This window comes from Tuber melanosporum (assembly GCF_000151645.1).
Source record: "Tuber melanosporum whole genome shotgun sequence assembly, scaffold_53, strain Mel28".
Taxonomy (NCBI): domain Eukaryota; kingdom Fungi; phylum Ascomycota; class Pezizomycetes; order Pezizales; family Tuberaceae; genus Tuber; species Tuber melanosporum.
Window position 1 is genome coordinate 390126 of NW_003299099.1, and position 16580 is coordinate 406705.

General features: G+C 49.3%; 2 protein-coding genes; both read left to right on the forward strand.

Moving 5' to 3' along the window:
- The first annotated feature begins 4346 nt into the window (after positions 1 to 4346).
- GSTUM_00009189001 (uncharacterized protein) lies at positions 4347 to 7768 on the forward strand. XM_002840545.2 has 3 exons: positions 4347 to 4835; positions 5096 to 6610; positions 6665 to 7768. The coding sequence occupies exons 1-3, from the start codon at positions 4559 to 4561 to the stop codon at positions 7468 to 7470; spliced, it is 2598 nt and encodes an 865-aa protein (XP_002840591.1). The 5' UTR covers positions 4347 to 4558; the 3' UTR covers positions 7471 to 7768.
- A 2-nt stretch (positions 7769 to 7770) lies between these two features.
- Positions 7771 to 7904, forward strand: GSTUM_00009190001 (uncharacterized protein; the record flags this gene model as incomplete). XM_002840546.2 has 1 exon in its annotated part: positions 7771 to 7904. One exon carries the CDS (start codon positions 7771 to 7773, stop codon positions 7876 to 7878), a length of 108 nt encoding a protein of 35 aa, XP_002840592.1. The 3' UTR covers positions 7879 to 7904.
- Between the last annotated feature and the right edge of the window lie 8676 nt (positions 7905 to 16580).

The window sequence follows — 16580 nt, forward strand, 5'->3', positions numbered from 1 at the left end:
AATGATGGGGTTTGGTTTTGTCAGTCGCTTTCCAGAGACACCATGAGGCAATAAATATATTGTCATTGGCGTTAATTACTTTACCTGTATTCTGTTTGAAAAGCCTGTTCCGAATAGTCAAGGTGAATCAGCTGTGACCCTCTTGATGGGAATAGTCAAACAGTTCAGATGGCCGCAAGTAGTGTATACTGATAATGGTGGCCACTTTGTCTTTGGAGAATTTGCCAAGTCTCTACGCAGTATGTTTGTTTTACACCTACCAATACCAAAGTCACATCCTCAATCAGTGGGACTGGCAGAATATTACATTAAACTCCTAGTGGATGGATTGAGAGTTACAATCAAAGGTCAAGCAGCTCCACAAACTGACTGGAATTTGTATATAGACTCTGTTATTTATGGAATCAATACCTACATTCTCAATATCCATGGATTTAGTCCTCCAGAGTTACTCCTTGGATATAATTCAAACAAAACTGGGTGGGATATCACTGCAAGCACAGAGAAGGCTGCTGCAATTGTGTCTACGACTATTGGAAGTGGAGAAAACCAATGGGCTATCGAGACTGACCTAGCCGAACGTTAGTTGGAAAGACTTGTACACCTTGATTACATTCACATTGAAGCTGCAATACAACTTGTTCGACAAGCAGATTTGCAAGACATCAATCAAAAAGTCCCACGATATAAAGCACTAAAAGATGGAGACCTAGTCCTGTTGAGGAGATTTCTCTTAGACCAACACCGGGGAAGCAAATTAGAACTACGGTGGGAAGGTCCATACATTTTATTAGACCTTGCTTGGCACGGTAAGAGTGGTTGGCTACTTGATATCAATATAAAACAATTGGTTTGAGTCAAGAAAGGTGCTCTCAGAGATCATGTCCACTTAAACAATCTAAAAGTATACTTGCAACGTTGTTTAGAACCACATCCTGGGGTGAAATTGGTGGACATCATAGAGCATAAGAGGAGAGTGAAAGAAGGCACGATACAACCAGTGGAGGTTTATAATTTGGGTGAGAATACGGAGAACCAGAAGAGCAGGGGGAATTGGGTCTACTTGGAGATGCTAGGTGGAGTGAGGAGAGTTGTATAATGAAAGAATGGTTGAAGCTATGGCTAGTCACTCTGGGTTGTCTACAAAAGGGATAGAGGGAGAAGGATAGTAGATAGAAGTCATGTTCAATAGCACTGTTTTCTTGGTCTTCGGGGGCCAAGGCAAGTGGAAGGAGGGATCCTTGAGGGTTTGTGGGTTAGTAGGAGGGTAAGGTCCTGTATCTATGGGGTGTTTACTCCATAGAATTTCTTGTCACAGAAGGGGGCGAGTCTTGGAGGGAAAATTTGTCCTCTTAAGCACTCCCGACCTTCCCACCTTAGTTTAGTCAAGCCACCAACGGAGAACAACGCAATAGACAACACTTCCACCCTTACTTCATTGGGTCCACTTTTGTGTTCTTTTCCTAGCAATACAACATACCGGCGAGTCAATTCCCTGTGACGCTATCCTACGGTTTAACCGGAGGTCACCATTACGATAATTTGCAAGTTCAACTACCGCAATATCCCACGGTCGCCTGAGGTGTAGTGCGAAATAAATTCCACACCGGTACTCGAGTAAAACAGTAAAATTCGCGACCATACATGCTAATCCCGTTTGGGGGAGCGTCGAGTTCGAGCGCCACCAGAATCCTTGAGATCCACTTATCTCCGACAGCGCTGTAATCTCCGGATTCTGAGTCAAAGCTCCTGAGAAGGATTAAAGTTTACCCAACACGGTAAAAGCTCGGCCCCACCGGACATGCTGGATCTCGTTAACATACAAAGTGACTGGTATTCGCAATTCTGTTAACCTGTCAAGTAAACCTATCTGGGCTGAACGGTAAATTCCCGCTGATAATCCGATGGCGAATTTCAAGAATTTTTACTACTGGTATTGAGATCCGTTTGCCCACTACCGGTAATGGTTGCCCAGATGCTGAGTCACTCGAACATTCAAAAGCTCAAATTATAACCCGAAATAGCTAGCTGCTGATGGATCAAGACTATGGATAGTATGCTTGGCCGCGAATTTTTTACCGTCCGTCTCAGACGGCCCAAAGGATAAGTTAAGACTTCCGCTCCGCCAGATTCCATCTGGAGGCATCGTATTTATCACCTAGACTGAAAGAGCTTAATCTGGACGTACAGGCGCTGTAAGTTACCGTGATATTCCTTGATAAATACCTCTTGGTAAGGTAAATGCAACGGCAGCTAAAACTTCCGAGTTTACCGGTATCGTATTTGGGCAAGCCTCGAACCAGATGGTGTCATTGGTCGCGATATCTCGGGTCTGGACTGCAGGGCATGCCTGGCATTCTGGCTCTCCGATGCACGGGTGGACTTCCGCGCTATACTCGAGTACAATGGCCTGCGGGACCGCACACCACATCAGTATGTACTAGTACTTGGGCACCGCCTGCGAGTGAATGAATGAATACAAAAAAGAAATGGCCACGAGAATACGTGTCCGGCGGACGGCCACATCCGTCAGCAGAGGAATCAACCTTCCAAACACAGCAAGTGCCTGGCCGTTTAGCTTCCCCGCACCATCGGAGCGCTCCTCGCAACCTTCACAGGCGTTCAACCCCGCTACTCAGCATTTCTGCACCGGAGTACTAGAGATCAGGGATGCCATGCTGTTGCTGGTCGACAAAAAACGCCTGCAACCGTCAATCGAGTGAGAAATGATGAGTGCGAGGAACTCAGCTGTGCGAGGTCGTCAACCGTAACGCAGAAAGGGAGGGAAAAAAGCGCTCATTTTGTCAAGAATTGCCATATTTATTGCCGTTCCGTTCCCAGCTACGATATTCACCCGACGGCTTATCGCGAATATTAGGTGAGAGGCAAAAACAGCGGGTATTGATGGGTTAGGGTTGGTCTACAGGTAATCCCGCTGAGATCGTATTTTGGGCGAGTTGTCCGTGTGATAAACGGCAAACAAAAAAAAAAAAAAGCCACGAGCTAATGAATCGGGCCATGATGCGGTGTGCTGAAATTTTTTTTTCCTGCTCGACCACGGCGGACTTCTTCGATCTTTGGAGTTTTTACAATTACGGCGGGGGCGAGGGGTAAGGGGAAAACATTTTCATTTAAATAAGAAATATGGTAAAATTGAAAAGAGGAGCGAGGGTTTCTGCCGTGCTCGAGCTGTTAGAGTACTGGTATGATACAGTATGATACGAGCACTGCACCATACTGTACTCGTACATACCCGGTACCCTCGTAGACTAGCAGGGTGAGTGAGGGAAGGGGCAAGGGGAAGGGAGGGAAGAGAAACGGAAGCGGAGCGGTGGAGAAGGATTAACTTTTTTCTTTTTTCTCTTCGATTGAGGGATGGAAGGTCGATAAGAAGGTACTTGAGGCTTCTGCGGGTATTTTCAGTTCTGGTTGGGGGGAAATTCCTCCTCTCGAGGTCTACGAATAATGGCTGGGGGTTCGAGATGAGTTGTCTTTGGTGACTTACTCGCGGCTTCGCGGGCGAGAGCAGCAAGCACCCGACTCTGAGCAAAGCAACACAAAAAGAGAAGAAGGAAGCCAAGGCGAAGGGAGGAATTTAAAGATTACTGTATCGTGGCTTCTATCCTACTTTAATTTTAATTAAATTTCTTACTTTCATTATTTTCAGTAATCTGCACTTGGGATAGGGGTCCAGGGCATTTCTTAGAATGGTATCCTGATTCCCTCAGCACTGATGTAGTTAAGGGCGTTGAATGACTTCAATTGGTCTGTCCTGTGGCTTAGAAGCAGGTGAGACTGTTAAGTTATGTGTCGGGCGGCAAGATAAAGTACCTGCACCCAAGGTACCAGATATGTTGTCAGTATATACCAACAAAGTTACAGTCCATTCCAGTTGGGCACTGGAGCGACGAACGAAGCGGCGGGAGCGCAGGTGGATAACCCCACGTATTCAGTTCTTCCCCTATCAAGCAGAGTCGACTCACGATAGCAAACCGTCCAATGGCCGTCATCCGCCACGTCTCTGCAAGCACCTCAAACTGGTGCATTCTGACATCTCCCGTCAGATTTCCGGTTTGCCTGTGGAGAGGGCAAAGGTGTGAGGATTTTTTAAAAAGTAAGGGATGGCTGGCTATCTAGCCAGTGGCTGGTAATTTAGAGGTATTATCGTGCTCAAACTCGAGTAGTGGTGGTGTGCCGCGCCTGTACTGTGTGGGTTGAATGAGCAAACCATTCCTTTTCGCCCTTTTTTCCTCCCCCTTTCCCTCCCTTCCTAATGTTGCCATAATATACCACTCGGATTCCCGGAATTAAGGGAAAAGGGTGAGGTTTGCCGGGACGTGGCTCCAATTGTGTGTTGATTATCAAACGTCGGGTTACGGAGTGGGGTGATGGTACCCTCTGACTGGATTTCCTGTACAAAACATTCTATTCACCCACTATTCTCCTCGAGGGAAATGAGATGAGATTTTTATTACTATTATTTTCCCCCTGAAGTGTGTGTGTGTCGTTTCTGGAGCCAAAAGGTCGATAATTTTTCTTGACGATACTCACTGCAAACATGATTGATGAAGAGGAGCAGCGGTCAGAGGACATTGGGGAGGAGAAGCGAGAGGACCAACCGCCGATCGAAGGAGCTAAGACGCAGGACAACGAGGATGGAACGAAGGCAGACAACGCAGCGACAGCAGAAGAGGAAGATGGAGGTGTTGCCGTGGACACAGGTGAGGACAAGAATGGGGGGGAGGGGGAGAACAATCAAGAAGGAAAAGAAGGAGGCGATACTCCTTTGGAAAACGTTGGCGATACACACGTTACAGAGGCAATCGATTCTGAAGGTGAGATTCAATTCACTTCACCCCCTCCCCATTTTTCGCCCTTCTTCGTCTTATCGTGCTTGCGGGGGGGGGAATTATAGTACAATAAACCCCTTTTCTATTGTTTCATTCAACCTACAAGAAGATTTTAAATATTCTTTTCATTCCAATCATCCACAAGCACTGCAGCTTTTTGATAAGAGGAGGGGCGGTTTATTTTACAGGGAACCCATTCGTTCCACAAACACGATTTGTTGCTAAAAATTAAGCGAGCGTTATAGGTGCGACCGAGTCTGCGACTCAGGAAGACCACACTGCCGTTGTTGTTTCGACAGAAGAAGGCCACCAGAATTCAGGCGCAGGCTCAGCCTCGGGCGAAGCAGAAGGGAACAACCCGCCTCCTCCCCCTGCTTCGACTCCACACGAAGGCGACGAACAAGCTACCGATACTCCACCAGAAGACCAGCCTCCCGTAGATTTGGTTGAAGCGGCGCAGAAAGACGAGCAAAAAGAGGAAGAAAAAGTATCACCTGACTCGAAGGCAAATTCGGAGGAAAATCCCGCAGACACCGATCCCGATCCTGGCCTTGAGCCTGCGAACGGTGAAAAGGAAGACGACCCCTCAAATACGTCTGAGCCGCCAGACGATCCTGGAGAGGCTGTAGTCGAAGAAAATCTTGCCATTCCCGAGGAAGATACCGACTCAGTTCAGGTTAAGACGGAGCCTGAGTCCGCAACAACAGAGGAGGGCCAAGAATCACCAGAAGCGGTAGAAGAGCCAAGTCACGAGGGGGAATCAGCCATCGATAACGATAACAATAATCCTATTCCGGCAGAAACTTCTGTCGAGAATCCGAATTCCGAAGGCCCCTCTCCACCGGCTGATCAGGTTCCGGTAGAACAGGGTGTTGAGGAGGTTGTGGGAACATACCTAACAGAGTCTAACCCAGCGCCGCTTGAAACTCCTGACTCAGCCCCCGCTTCAGATCTTATCCAGCCTCCCCCCCTTTTAGGCCTGATGTCTTCTCAACCTTCCACCATGCCGGGTGTCCTCGACGAGGAGTCCTCGCAGTTTAACTTACCTTCCGGAGAAGACCCATTTATCGATCGACCACGCTCAACTCTCGACGGCCCATTAGACGACGAAGCTGCCGCCGCCGCCGCTGCAGCTGCCATGGCCATTTCTGCTGCCGATGCGCCTGACGTGGGCGCCGATAAACCTAGGCACCGCAAGTCGCATAGGCGAAGGGACAGGAGCGACAAGCCGGAAAAGGAGCGAAAGCACCGCGACAAAGGCGAAAGAGAACGTCGCGAGAGGAGCGAAAGGGAACATAGGGTCAGGGATCCAAAAGAGCCGAAGGAAAAGGGGGAAAAAGAAAAGCGACATAAAACTCCAGAAGAGAGAGCAGGCAAAGAGGCGAGGCGCGCTACAAAGTTGGCAGCAAAATTTGGTGCTGTCCCACCAACTATCGCTGTCGTCGACGATGAAGTGGTTGGTGGTCGGTACAATCTATCTCTGCCTTCGGTGGAGGATGGGACAAAACGCCGGCGCCGTCGTTCTAGGGCCGGTATTGGTGCGGACGATGAACCAGAGGTCACGGCCACGGAGGAACAGCCGGAAAAAGAGAAGAGGCATCGGCGAAAGTCCAACTCCAAGAGATCAGGCGGGGAAACTGATGTTGAGGATGGGAAGAAGTCCAAGAAAAAACACTCCCATGCAAACATGACTCCCGAGGCCCGGGAAGAGAGGAGGAAAAGGCACGAAGAGAAGGCGTTGCGTAAGGGTAGAGAACTTGGTAATTTCCACGCTCAAGCGATGCTAGATGATACAATTAACTAACGAACAACAGAGGAGCAAGTTAGGAAGGGCAGTAGCAAGGAGGGCAAAGAAAGTAAGGAAGATAGGGAGAGGCGGAAAGCGGAAAAGGCTGCCCGCAGGGCTGCAAAGGCGGAGGCTACAATTATTAATGGGGGAGGCACTATAATTAACGGAGAAGGCACCATGATTAACGGCGAGGGTACTATGATTAATGGCGAGGGTACTGTGATTGATGGAAACGCCACTGTCATCAACGGCGGTGTCGAACCTCACGACGACCAAACCGTTTTGCCGGAGCCTGATGCAGAGCCCGGACAAGAAGTAAGGACAGAGCTGGGTTTCGACCTCAATAACTCTTACCCCGTGGACCCCGAGGCCTCCCAACTTGAGCCCCCATCCGAGTTCCCTACATCGGAATTTCCAGCATCCGAGTTTCCCGAATCGGAAGCGCCAGCGCTTTTTCTATCCCCTGAGGAAGCTAGGGTAGTAAAGGAGACACGCCGTGCTGCCCGTCGCGCTCGCAAAGCCGAACGGGAGGCACCGAAGGATTCCGGTCACTCCTTTTCAAGCGAGGGTAAGCGGGAGCATAGACATCGTCATCATGAAAAGAAGCAGAGAACACCAGAGGAGGAAGAGGCTCGTCGGGCGAGAAAGGAGGAGAAGCGAAGAGCCCAGTCTATGGATGCCCCGGCCGTGACCTTCTCTGAGAGGGACGTGAAGGAAGCTAAGAGCAAGAAGACAAAGCGCAGAGGAAGTGAGGCAGTGGAGAAGCAAGAAGGCGGAGAGAAACAGAAATTTAGCGTTCGGAAGACGCTTAGCCGCCTCTTGACTTTTTAGACTTGTCGCTTGGAAAAAAAAGGGGGGGAGGGGAAAGAAAAAAAAGCTGTGATGTTGGATACGAGAAAAAGCATGCTGGAGTGAGGGGTTTATTTGCTTTCTTTTTTAACATATTTTCCGGATACCTGTTTTATTGATACGAGTGTGATAGCTAGCGATTGGAAGGGGAGTTGGACGTTCGTTTTAGTTTCAGTTTCTAGGTTGTCAAACTGGTTTGTGTTTTTGTATGATATCATTACTGACTCACGTCTTTGTTCTTTTGTTTTACAACCAACTCTTGAATACTCTACTCTGCTCACAATGGTTTCGTTGCGTTTCTTGTTATGTGGTAGTAGGGTCCTAGACCTGGGACACCGTAATGGGGGTTGTGACCTGGTTACGAGCGTATCATACTTGGGATATCAATGAGATTCTTGGAGGATCGCTCAACTTGGTCTGATTGCCCTGGTGCCGCGTTCGTCCGAGCAGCACTCGTACTGTCTGTGTGTATTCTAGAGGTCCGAGACTCCATATTTATTTTTTGTTTCTTGCCAGCTGGGTGGCGAAGTTGGTACAATATCAATATGTCGGTTTGAGTGGATGGCTTAGTTGTCGTCGGACTGGCCCAATGAGAGCCCATTCCACTGGGTACAAGTACTCAAGTAATTTAAGCCGCTTGCATGATTTGCAGTCTAATTTAACGTTCAACACCGGGGCTCAAGCACCACAAAAAAGCCTCTACGAGTAACCTAACCCTACTCAGCTCCATGCCAAGACAGGGGTTCACCTCAGCCCAAGCTCCCCCTGTAAAGTACCCCACAAATTCTATGATATCAAAACCTTAAAAATAAAATTATAAAATTAACGGAAATCCAAACTCTCTCTTCCTTGTTTCTTGCCTATTCACCACCATCTCAACTAATAGTTACAACTCTCCACACATCCGCCATGTCTCCTGTGACAATTAAAACTATACCGGATTCTAGACCACCGGACTTAGACAGAATAATGAATCCCAATATTATCCTCCAAAAAGCCTCCGCTTTCCGGCCAGAGCTCAAGACTCTTGATGCGATATGCAATTCTACCGACCGTTCTGCATTCGCGGAATTCCTGGCCATGATCCGTCAGACGCAACCTCTTTACCACCGTCTCATTGTCTGCAATATTGACAAACATGAGGGCAACGAATTGTATAAGAAAGGCCACTTCGCATTAGCTAGAGCTAAATACCTTATAGCTGCAAAGGGAATTTTGGGAAAAGAGTTTGAATTTCCAGTTCCCCCGGGGTGTGTGAAAGTTGACAAGTATATGGAGCTTGAGTGGCAGGAAATGATGGATGCTGTCGCTTGCTTTAGTAACATGGCGCAGTGCTTTATTAAAGAGGGGAGTATCGGGGAGGTGAGTTTCTGTTGGAATAGCGGGTGAAGTCGCGAGTTGACTGATTGGAGGGTAGGCATTGGAATGGTTGCAGGAGGTTGCGGTGCTTTACATGAATCAGGTGTTTCGAAAGAAGGAGCCTCAGTTTAGTGAGTTCTCTATTAGTACATTCATCACGCCCATATAGATCTAGACAAGCTAACCGGAGCGCAATTGGTACTAGGTTGGAAAAATACAAACCTCCTGGTCGAAGAGTACTACCTCAATCAGCAGAAATATCACCTGCGACTATCTCAGAGCTTCCTGGCACTGAAAAATACCTCTAACGTTGTACACCATTCCTGGGCCGTGACTACTGTCTGTAGTTCAATATTAGAATTGAAAACCGAACGAATGGCTAAACTGGAGGAAGAGGCAAACGCCTCCAAGCATGCTGAGTACCGACATCCGGATATCAAGCTGGAGGGAAGATTACAGGTGGATTACCCCGAGCTTCAGGTGCGCGGTAAGTGGGGTCGTTGCCGATATATGGCTACGAAGGGCAACCACCCGCCATCGCCAAGGGTGCCCATGGGATGCTGGATATGGAGGGGCAAGTTATACGTTATCGGTGGTCAAGGAGCAGTCCACGCAAACCTCCGGGATCTATGGTGTCTGCCTCTTGGCGATGGGCAGCCGGAGAAAACGTGGCAGCGATTCCAGGATATTCCCCCAAGCTCCGAAGGTGGCCCGCGCAACAATCGCACCCCCGGCCTACAGATGAAACCATGGAAAGACACGGCTTATCTCTTCCACGGCAGTAAAAAAATTCTGACCTTCGATCTCGCGCGAGAGAAGTGGGCATCTAAGACAACAAAGTTCAACATCCCGGGCAGAAGCTGGCCATACATCCACGACACTCTTATCGACTACGGAATGGAGATCCATAAAGGGAAAATGTACATCTTTGGCGGCCACGACGGATGCAGGCGGCTTGGCTGCAATGTCTTCATGTGCCTGGACTTGGGAACCCTCTCTTGGGAGTGGCTTTCCGGTACCTCCCAGCCGATCCCAACCAACTGTTCCCCAATGCTCCGCGTACACCCAATAACCTGGATTCTCCCATCTGAAGATCGCCTGTTTGTAATGTACGGCAACGCTAATCGCATAGGTGAGAAGGGATCCAACCCCACCGGCACGCACGGCGCTGACCGTGATTACACATACGAGGATATATGGTCCTACCATATCCCCCGCAAAACCTGGACCCGCGAGAAGGTGCGTGGGAACTATCCGTCTCCTCGGACAGAATCCTCCGCAATTTATAACGAGAGAATAGACCGAGTGGTGACCTTCGGCGGGTTCTGCGGGACTACAAACACCTACTTACCCGGCAGGGATGTGAGCTTGAATTACACCTATTACGCTGATACCTACACATGGCATCCGAAGACTAGGAAATGGGCGCAAGTGCTCACCCGTGGGTTTCCCACGTATCGTGCACGGGGGCGGCTCCTCTTTGACACCACGTCTGGGAAGATTTACTTGTTTGGCGGATACACGAATACAGAGTTTTCCCCCAGTAAGCACGCATACTCCCGCGCGTTCAATGACCTCTGGGAGTTGAAGCTTGATGTCGAAGACAGAGAGCTAGTGGATGAAGTAAGGACTGCGGTAATGGGGCCGTGGGGCACGTGCTTTCGCTGTGGGAAGGTGGGCCTTTGGAGGATGTGTGGTGGGAGTTGTCGCGGGGAAGTGAGGTACTGCTCGGGTGAGTGTGGGCGGAAGGCGTGGGGGGAGCATAAGCTTAAGCATGGGTGTGTTAATAATCCGAGCGAGCAAGCAATGCGGGCTAGAAGGTAGACCGATGAGATGGAACCGTTTTACTTTTTTGCTATAAGGGCGGGTTTGACTAGACTGACCGGGAGGGTGTAATACTTTATTCTGGCTCGATTCCCGTTTTTCTTATTTGTATTACTACATAGGGGCTATGGGTTATGGCGTGCGTTGTATTATCACTCGGTTGTGTTATGCTGGCGTTGGCTGTGCTCTGGTTAGTTTATTGTGCCGTGTAGATACTGTATCGGATAGGGTATGATAGATAATTTAGATTCTCCTCCCCCTCTCAACTGTTAGGAAATAGCCAAGGCGCGCTTGGCAGAAATCTGCTGTAGAGACCTTTTGACGGCTTTCCCGTAACCACCTGGAGGGGTGGGGTTGTTACGAATATCGGATGCGAATGCTTGGAGCTTCTTAAGGAACCTTTGTGCTTAATTAAACACTCTCGTCATCTGCTATGCTTCCCATGTTTCTCCACATTTTGTCACACTAGCCTCTTCATGGGCTTTGTTCAAGCTTTTCTAATAATTGACGTACCCCAACAATCTCCGGCGGCAGACTTCGGCTCGTTCCTTTTTTTTGTGTCTCAGGCCCCGGGTCACTTGCTTGGCTGTATGATACATGTGGACCATGGGCTCCCCGAGGGTATGCGGTGTGGGGAAGATTAGTGGTATAATGCCCGGATTACGATATCATACCTGTTTTTTCTTCTTCCAGTTCTGGTGGTTTCGAGAATCCCCAGCATGATATAGCACCTGGTCCACGGGCACCTCAGGTTTTTCCATCATTATCTTCCCGTGTGCTTTATCAAATCCTTTCCGGTGTGATGATGTCTTCTCCGCCTTCTGGACGCTAGTAGGGATTCTGTAATGTATTTGCGTGGTTGTCAGTTTCTCGGGGGTAGGGGCGTGGGATCTATGATTAATAACTCGAGATGAGCTTTGCGTCATGGGGCATGATTCGGCATATTCTCTTGATCCATAAAACCGCCCTATTGATCATCAGGACAACGATTTGTGTCCCTTGGCGTGGACCTGGTAATTTTTTTTTAGAGGGGGTGGAAATTAGGGCTTTCCTCAGCTCACTCTTTCCTCACACAAACAACCTCCGCGACGTCACAAAACGCTAAACACGAAAGATGGGAAAAGGCTCTCTCAATCACTCAATAACAGGCAGAAACGAACAACAATGTCTACTGATATCCCCATTTAACTCCCCACCTTCCTCATATTCTCCCTGATGGTGCTACTCGCGATCACCTCCCCGACCCCGGCCCAAGACAACGTAGCACCCTCATAGAAACAGATTTCACAGCCGTCAGAGGGTATCATAAAAAAACTATCCCATTAACCACCCTAGTCTACCAAATGTCGCGGAGCGGGCAGGCATACACTCTCCAAAACGGGACCAAATCCAACCGGTCGCTGGAATGCCAGACATCCGGTGCGGGCCCTTCCGTCTGGGAAATCGCTGCAGCCGCTGGGAGGGCCCGCAACTCGGGCTCCTGGCGCTTCTGGGGCAGTACGGGCGGTCTGAGATGGAGGAGCCATGCAGGCAATGGGCTGCTCCACTGGGAATTTGCGGGACCGTGGTGTTCGGAGTTGGGTGTAGGCACTTGCCTTGGGTCGCTGACAAGGTTGTTGGGTAGTGTAGGGTCGAGGATCAGGCTGCGGAGTAGTATCATGAGTGGTATTTCTTTAGCTGGACGGGTGGGTGGTTGAAGGAGATTGCACGCTGGGTTGGATTATTGGCCGGTGTGGGCGAATGAATTGGCTTTTGTGTAATGCTGGGAGAGCTGCCCTTTCCGAATGTTTTGTGTAACTTGTGATTTGGAATTTATTCTAGAGATGGAGTTTTGCACGTTATTTCTCCTGAGAGGCGGGGGGTTCTGTGGGGGCTTTGGCGGTTGGCCTAGTCAGCGGTATGATATCATTCTTCTAGCTAACCTTGACCTAGATACCCCGCGGTACTGCCCTTGTCTCGCTAGCTCTGTTTAAATTCCAGCCACACAACCAATCCCATAGGTAGAACCACCACGAACCTAACCCTCGTTGTTGTGCTGAAAGGGCAGCACATGGCAGGAACAATAATAGGGGTGCTCAGAGTGGTCAGTTTGTAGAAAGGGCCACCGAACGGCGGGAAAATCTTGCATGATATAACTATCAGAAAAGATACCCATGGTGAATTTCCTTCTTCGTTGATTATTTTTCAAGTGTAGTGTGTACCTCTAAAGCGTGCGCTAGCGATACTAGTCTTACCTACACAGCAAGGGAACCCGCCAATCATTCCAGGAAAGGGTAATCCTAAACACCCTTAATAGGGACAACCAATATACCCGTAGTGGAGCTGTAAAAAATAGAAGACGGGGAAGACCCGGGGACGTCGCTAAGTCGAAACACAGCCCGCGGGGCTATATCTTCAAGCCAATACCCGCACTTCCGAATCCCTAATGGTGGGAAGAAGGACCGCATGCGTAATACGCACTTGGAGCACCCCAAGAGGTACAAGACGGGTACCTAAGCGAGCGATGGATCATGAAACAAATCTGGCTCCGATGGATATATATCGCTTTATGAGGGACACAATCGATCTCTCGATGTACAGATTCATAGAGCTCGCCACCTACGGTACTCGCTGGCGTACGGCGTCATACTAGCATGGGGGGGGGGCGGAGAGAGTGAATTTATTCGGGCTGGCATGAACAATAGTTGGGGCGAGTGCCGGGAAATGCTAGCCCAATACTGCCCCCCACTGCGCTATAGGATAGATTTTCGCACAATTGACGATGAGGACCTCATTCTAAGCCCTGGTGTGGTTTCACCCTGCGGGTTATAGGTTATTGCCAGGTATATGTTGACATGAAACCCCGTGGAGTGCAGTTATGCAGAACTTCACGGAATGGCTACTCGCTGGCTTGGACTTTGGAAATGGATGTCGCAGATTGTGACGTTGTAAACCTTTTTCAAGGGCTTGCTAGAGTCCTGGCGCCAGATTGGTTGATTATTTGAAGACTAGTGTGGTTCTTCCGTTAGACATGATGTAACGATCCATTTCTCACGGATGATATCAAACGTGGATTTTGCAGCTTCAAGGTCGCGTTATTGAGATCATCCCTTGGGATATTCCGGAAGTATTGTTATGTTTGTGTACGTGCCGGATGCCCCCATAGTATATACCTTTATAATCGTAAAGAAGATTGAATAAAAGTGCTATGGAGGGTCCATCTAGAAAAGGTAGGAAAGACGCCAGACTGTACGTTATGAGAGTAGTGTGGTGAACGGAAAAAAATCATGGCAAAAAGAGAGAAAGTGAGGAAAACCTAATAACACTTGATGCTCTATAAATCCGTAAAAATATCTCGTCTGACCCTGGGTACTATACATGGAACTAAGTCTATGGGATATCACACTGCACTTCCAGCAGGTAAGTCTATGGTGATGAGAGGAAAAAGAAATTTCAAACACAACAGAGGGACAAATAGAAGAGGTAAAAACACCCGGGAGGTTGACTAGTGTTCCAACCGGCTGGTGTGTGGAAGGGCCTCCCGGTACAACAGGGAATAGGGAGGTGTGTTCAGTTTTGGCCAATATCATGACCTGCGAATTCGCTTGGAGGGTTGAAGTAGCCTAGATGTCGAATTTGAGCAGGGCTGTGTTGATTCCTCGCTAGCTAGCGGGTTGGGCATAGGGCGCTTTTGATTCAAGAGCATCTTCAAAAACCCCCTATGTCTACCTTCGGCATCCCACGAGAGCGGTGTTTGACCTTCTCTATCCGGCTTGTTGGGATCGACCTCATTCCGTCGGAGAAGAATGATCATGACTGATAAATGTCCCCTCCCAGCAGCCCACGAGAGCGGTGTTCGACCTTCTTTATCCGCCATGTCCGGGCTGACGTCAGTCAGTTCAAGAAGCGTCCTCACAACTTTTGCATGTCCTCTCTCGGCAGCCCACAATATGGGTGTTCGACCCTCTTTGTCCGCTGTGTTAGGATTGGCATCGTTCCGGTCAAGAAGTGCTTTCATGACTCCCTCGCACCCCCACATCGCAGCCTGGAAGAGTGGTGTTCGGCCATGTAGATCTGCTTTGTTGGGATTGACATCTTTCCGTTCGAGAAGCATCGTCACGACTCCTACATGCCCTCTCTCGGCGGCCCGAGAGAGGGGTGTTTGGCCCTCTCCATCAGCCGTGTTGGGGTTGATACTGTTCCGTTCAAGAAGTGCTTTCACGACTGCCTCATACCCATACATCGCAGCCAGCAAGAGTGGCGTTCGGCCATGTGAATCCGCGGTGTTGGGGTAGATGTCATTTCGTTCAAGAAGCATCTTCACGACTCCTACATGCCCTCCTTCAACTGCCCACAAAAGTGGCGTTCGACCGTCTTTATTCGTCGTGTCCGGATTGAGGTCGTTCCGCTCGAGAAGCGCCTTCACGACTCCCTCGTACCCATACATCGCAGCCTGCAAGAGTGGTGTTTGGCCACTTTTATCCACCGTGTTGGTATTGACATCATTCCGTTTGAGAAGCATCGTCGCAATTCCTGCATGCCCTCTCGCGGCGGCCAACAAGAGTGGTGTTCGGCCCTCTTTATCTGCCATGCCGGGATTGACATTGCTCCGTTCGAGGAACATTATCACGACATCTGCATGCCCTCTCTCAGTAGCTAACGAGAGTGGTGTTCGTCCCTCTCTATCCGCCGTGTTGGGGTTGATATTGTTCCTTTCAAGAAGTGTTTTTACGACCGCCCCATACCCATACGTCGCAGCCTGTAGAAGTGGTGTTTGGCCCGCTTTATCTGCTGTGTTGGGGTTGACATCGTTTCGCTCGAGAAGCGCTTTTACGGCTCCCTCATACCCGCATATCGCAGCCTGCAAGAGGGGTGTTCGGCCACGTTGGTCCACCACGTTGGGATTGACATCGTTTCGTTTCAGAAAGATCCTCACGGCTCCAGTATGCCCTCTTTTAGCAGCCCACGAGAGTGGTGTTTGACCCTCAACATCCGGTATGTTGGGATTGACATCCTTCCGCTCGAGGAGCATCTGCATAACTTCCTCATGCCGGTAGAATGCGGCGAACCAGAGTGGTGTTTGACCCCATTGATCCACTGTATTAGGATTAACATTGTTGCATTCGAGAAGCATCATGGCGATTGTTGCATGTCCACACTCGGCAGCCCACGAGAGTGGTGTTCGACCCTGCTTATTCGCTGTATCGGGATTGACATGGCTCTGTTCCAGAAGTAGCTTCACAACCTTTTCATGCCCCTTCCTTGCTGCCCATGCGATTGCCGTACCACCCTGGGCATCGGTTGCATTAAGATCCCATTCTTTCGTCTCTAGCAAATCGATCGCCAATCCTCCAAGCCCAAAGTATGCTGCACAGTGAAGCCCTGTAAAACCCTCTAAGATACCCCCTTCATTCCACCAGTAGTACCTCCAGCCCAATTCGTGAGATAGGAGCAGCTGAGAGGATACATGTTTATCGCATATACCCAGAAGTCTGAGTGCAAGTGCTTTCACACTTTTACTGATTTCGCCTCTCAAGTTTGTTCCCCAGTAACAAGAAGCATATTGGACAAAGGGGGCAGACTCCAGTCCTTTAAGGCGGGAAAACGGAAGGTTTCTGATGCAGTTAAAATTAAGGTAGGTCAAGCAAACCTCAGCCATCACCAAGCGGGAATTGTGGAACAGGGTCGGATGACCACATAGGTACTCTTGTAGTGTAAGATGAATGAGCCGGACGGTAGATGAAGACAACTCCACAGTAACAAGCCCTAATGAGCAACCCAGCACTGCTTGTATGGCAGGAATATTCTGAATGTCCAGGTCTGTAGACCCTATCTCAACTCCTAGAGCATAGCACAGTTCGCTGGGTTTCAGCGGGCGCTCAGCATGCGATATCCACATTAGGGCCTCCATGCCGAGCCTTGCTCTACTC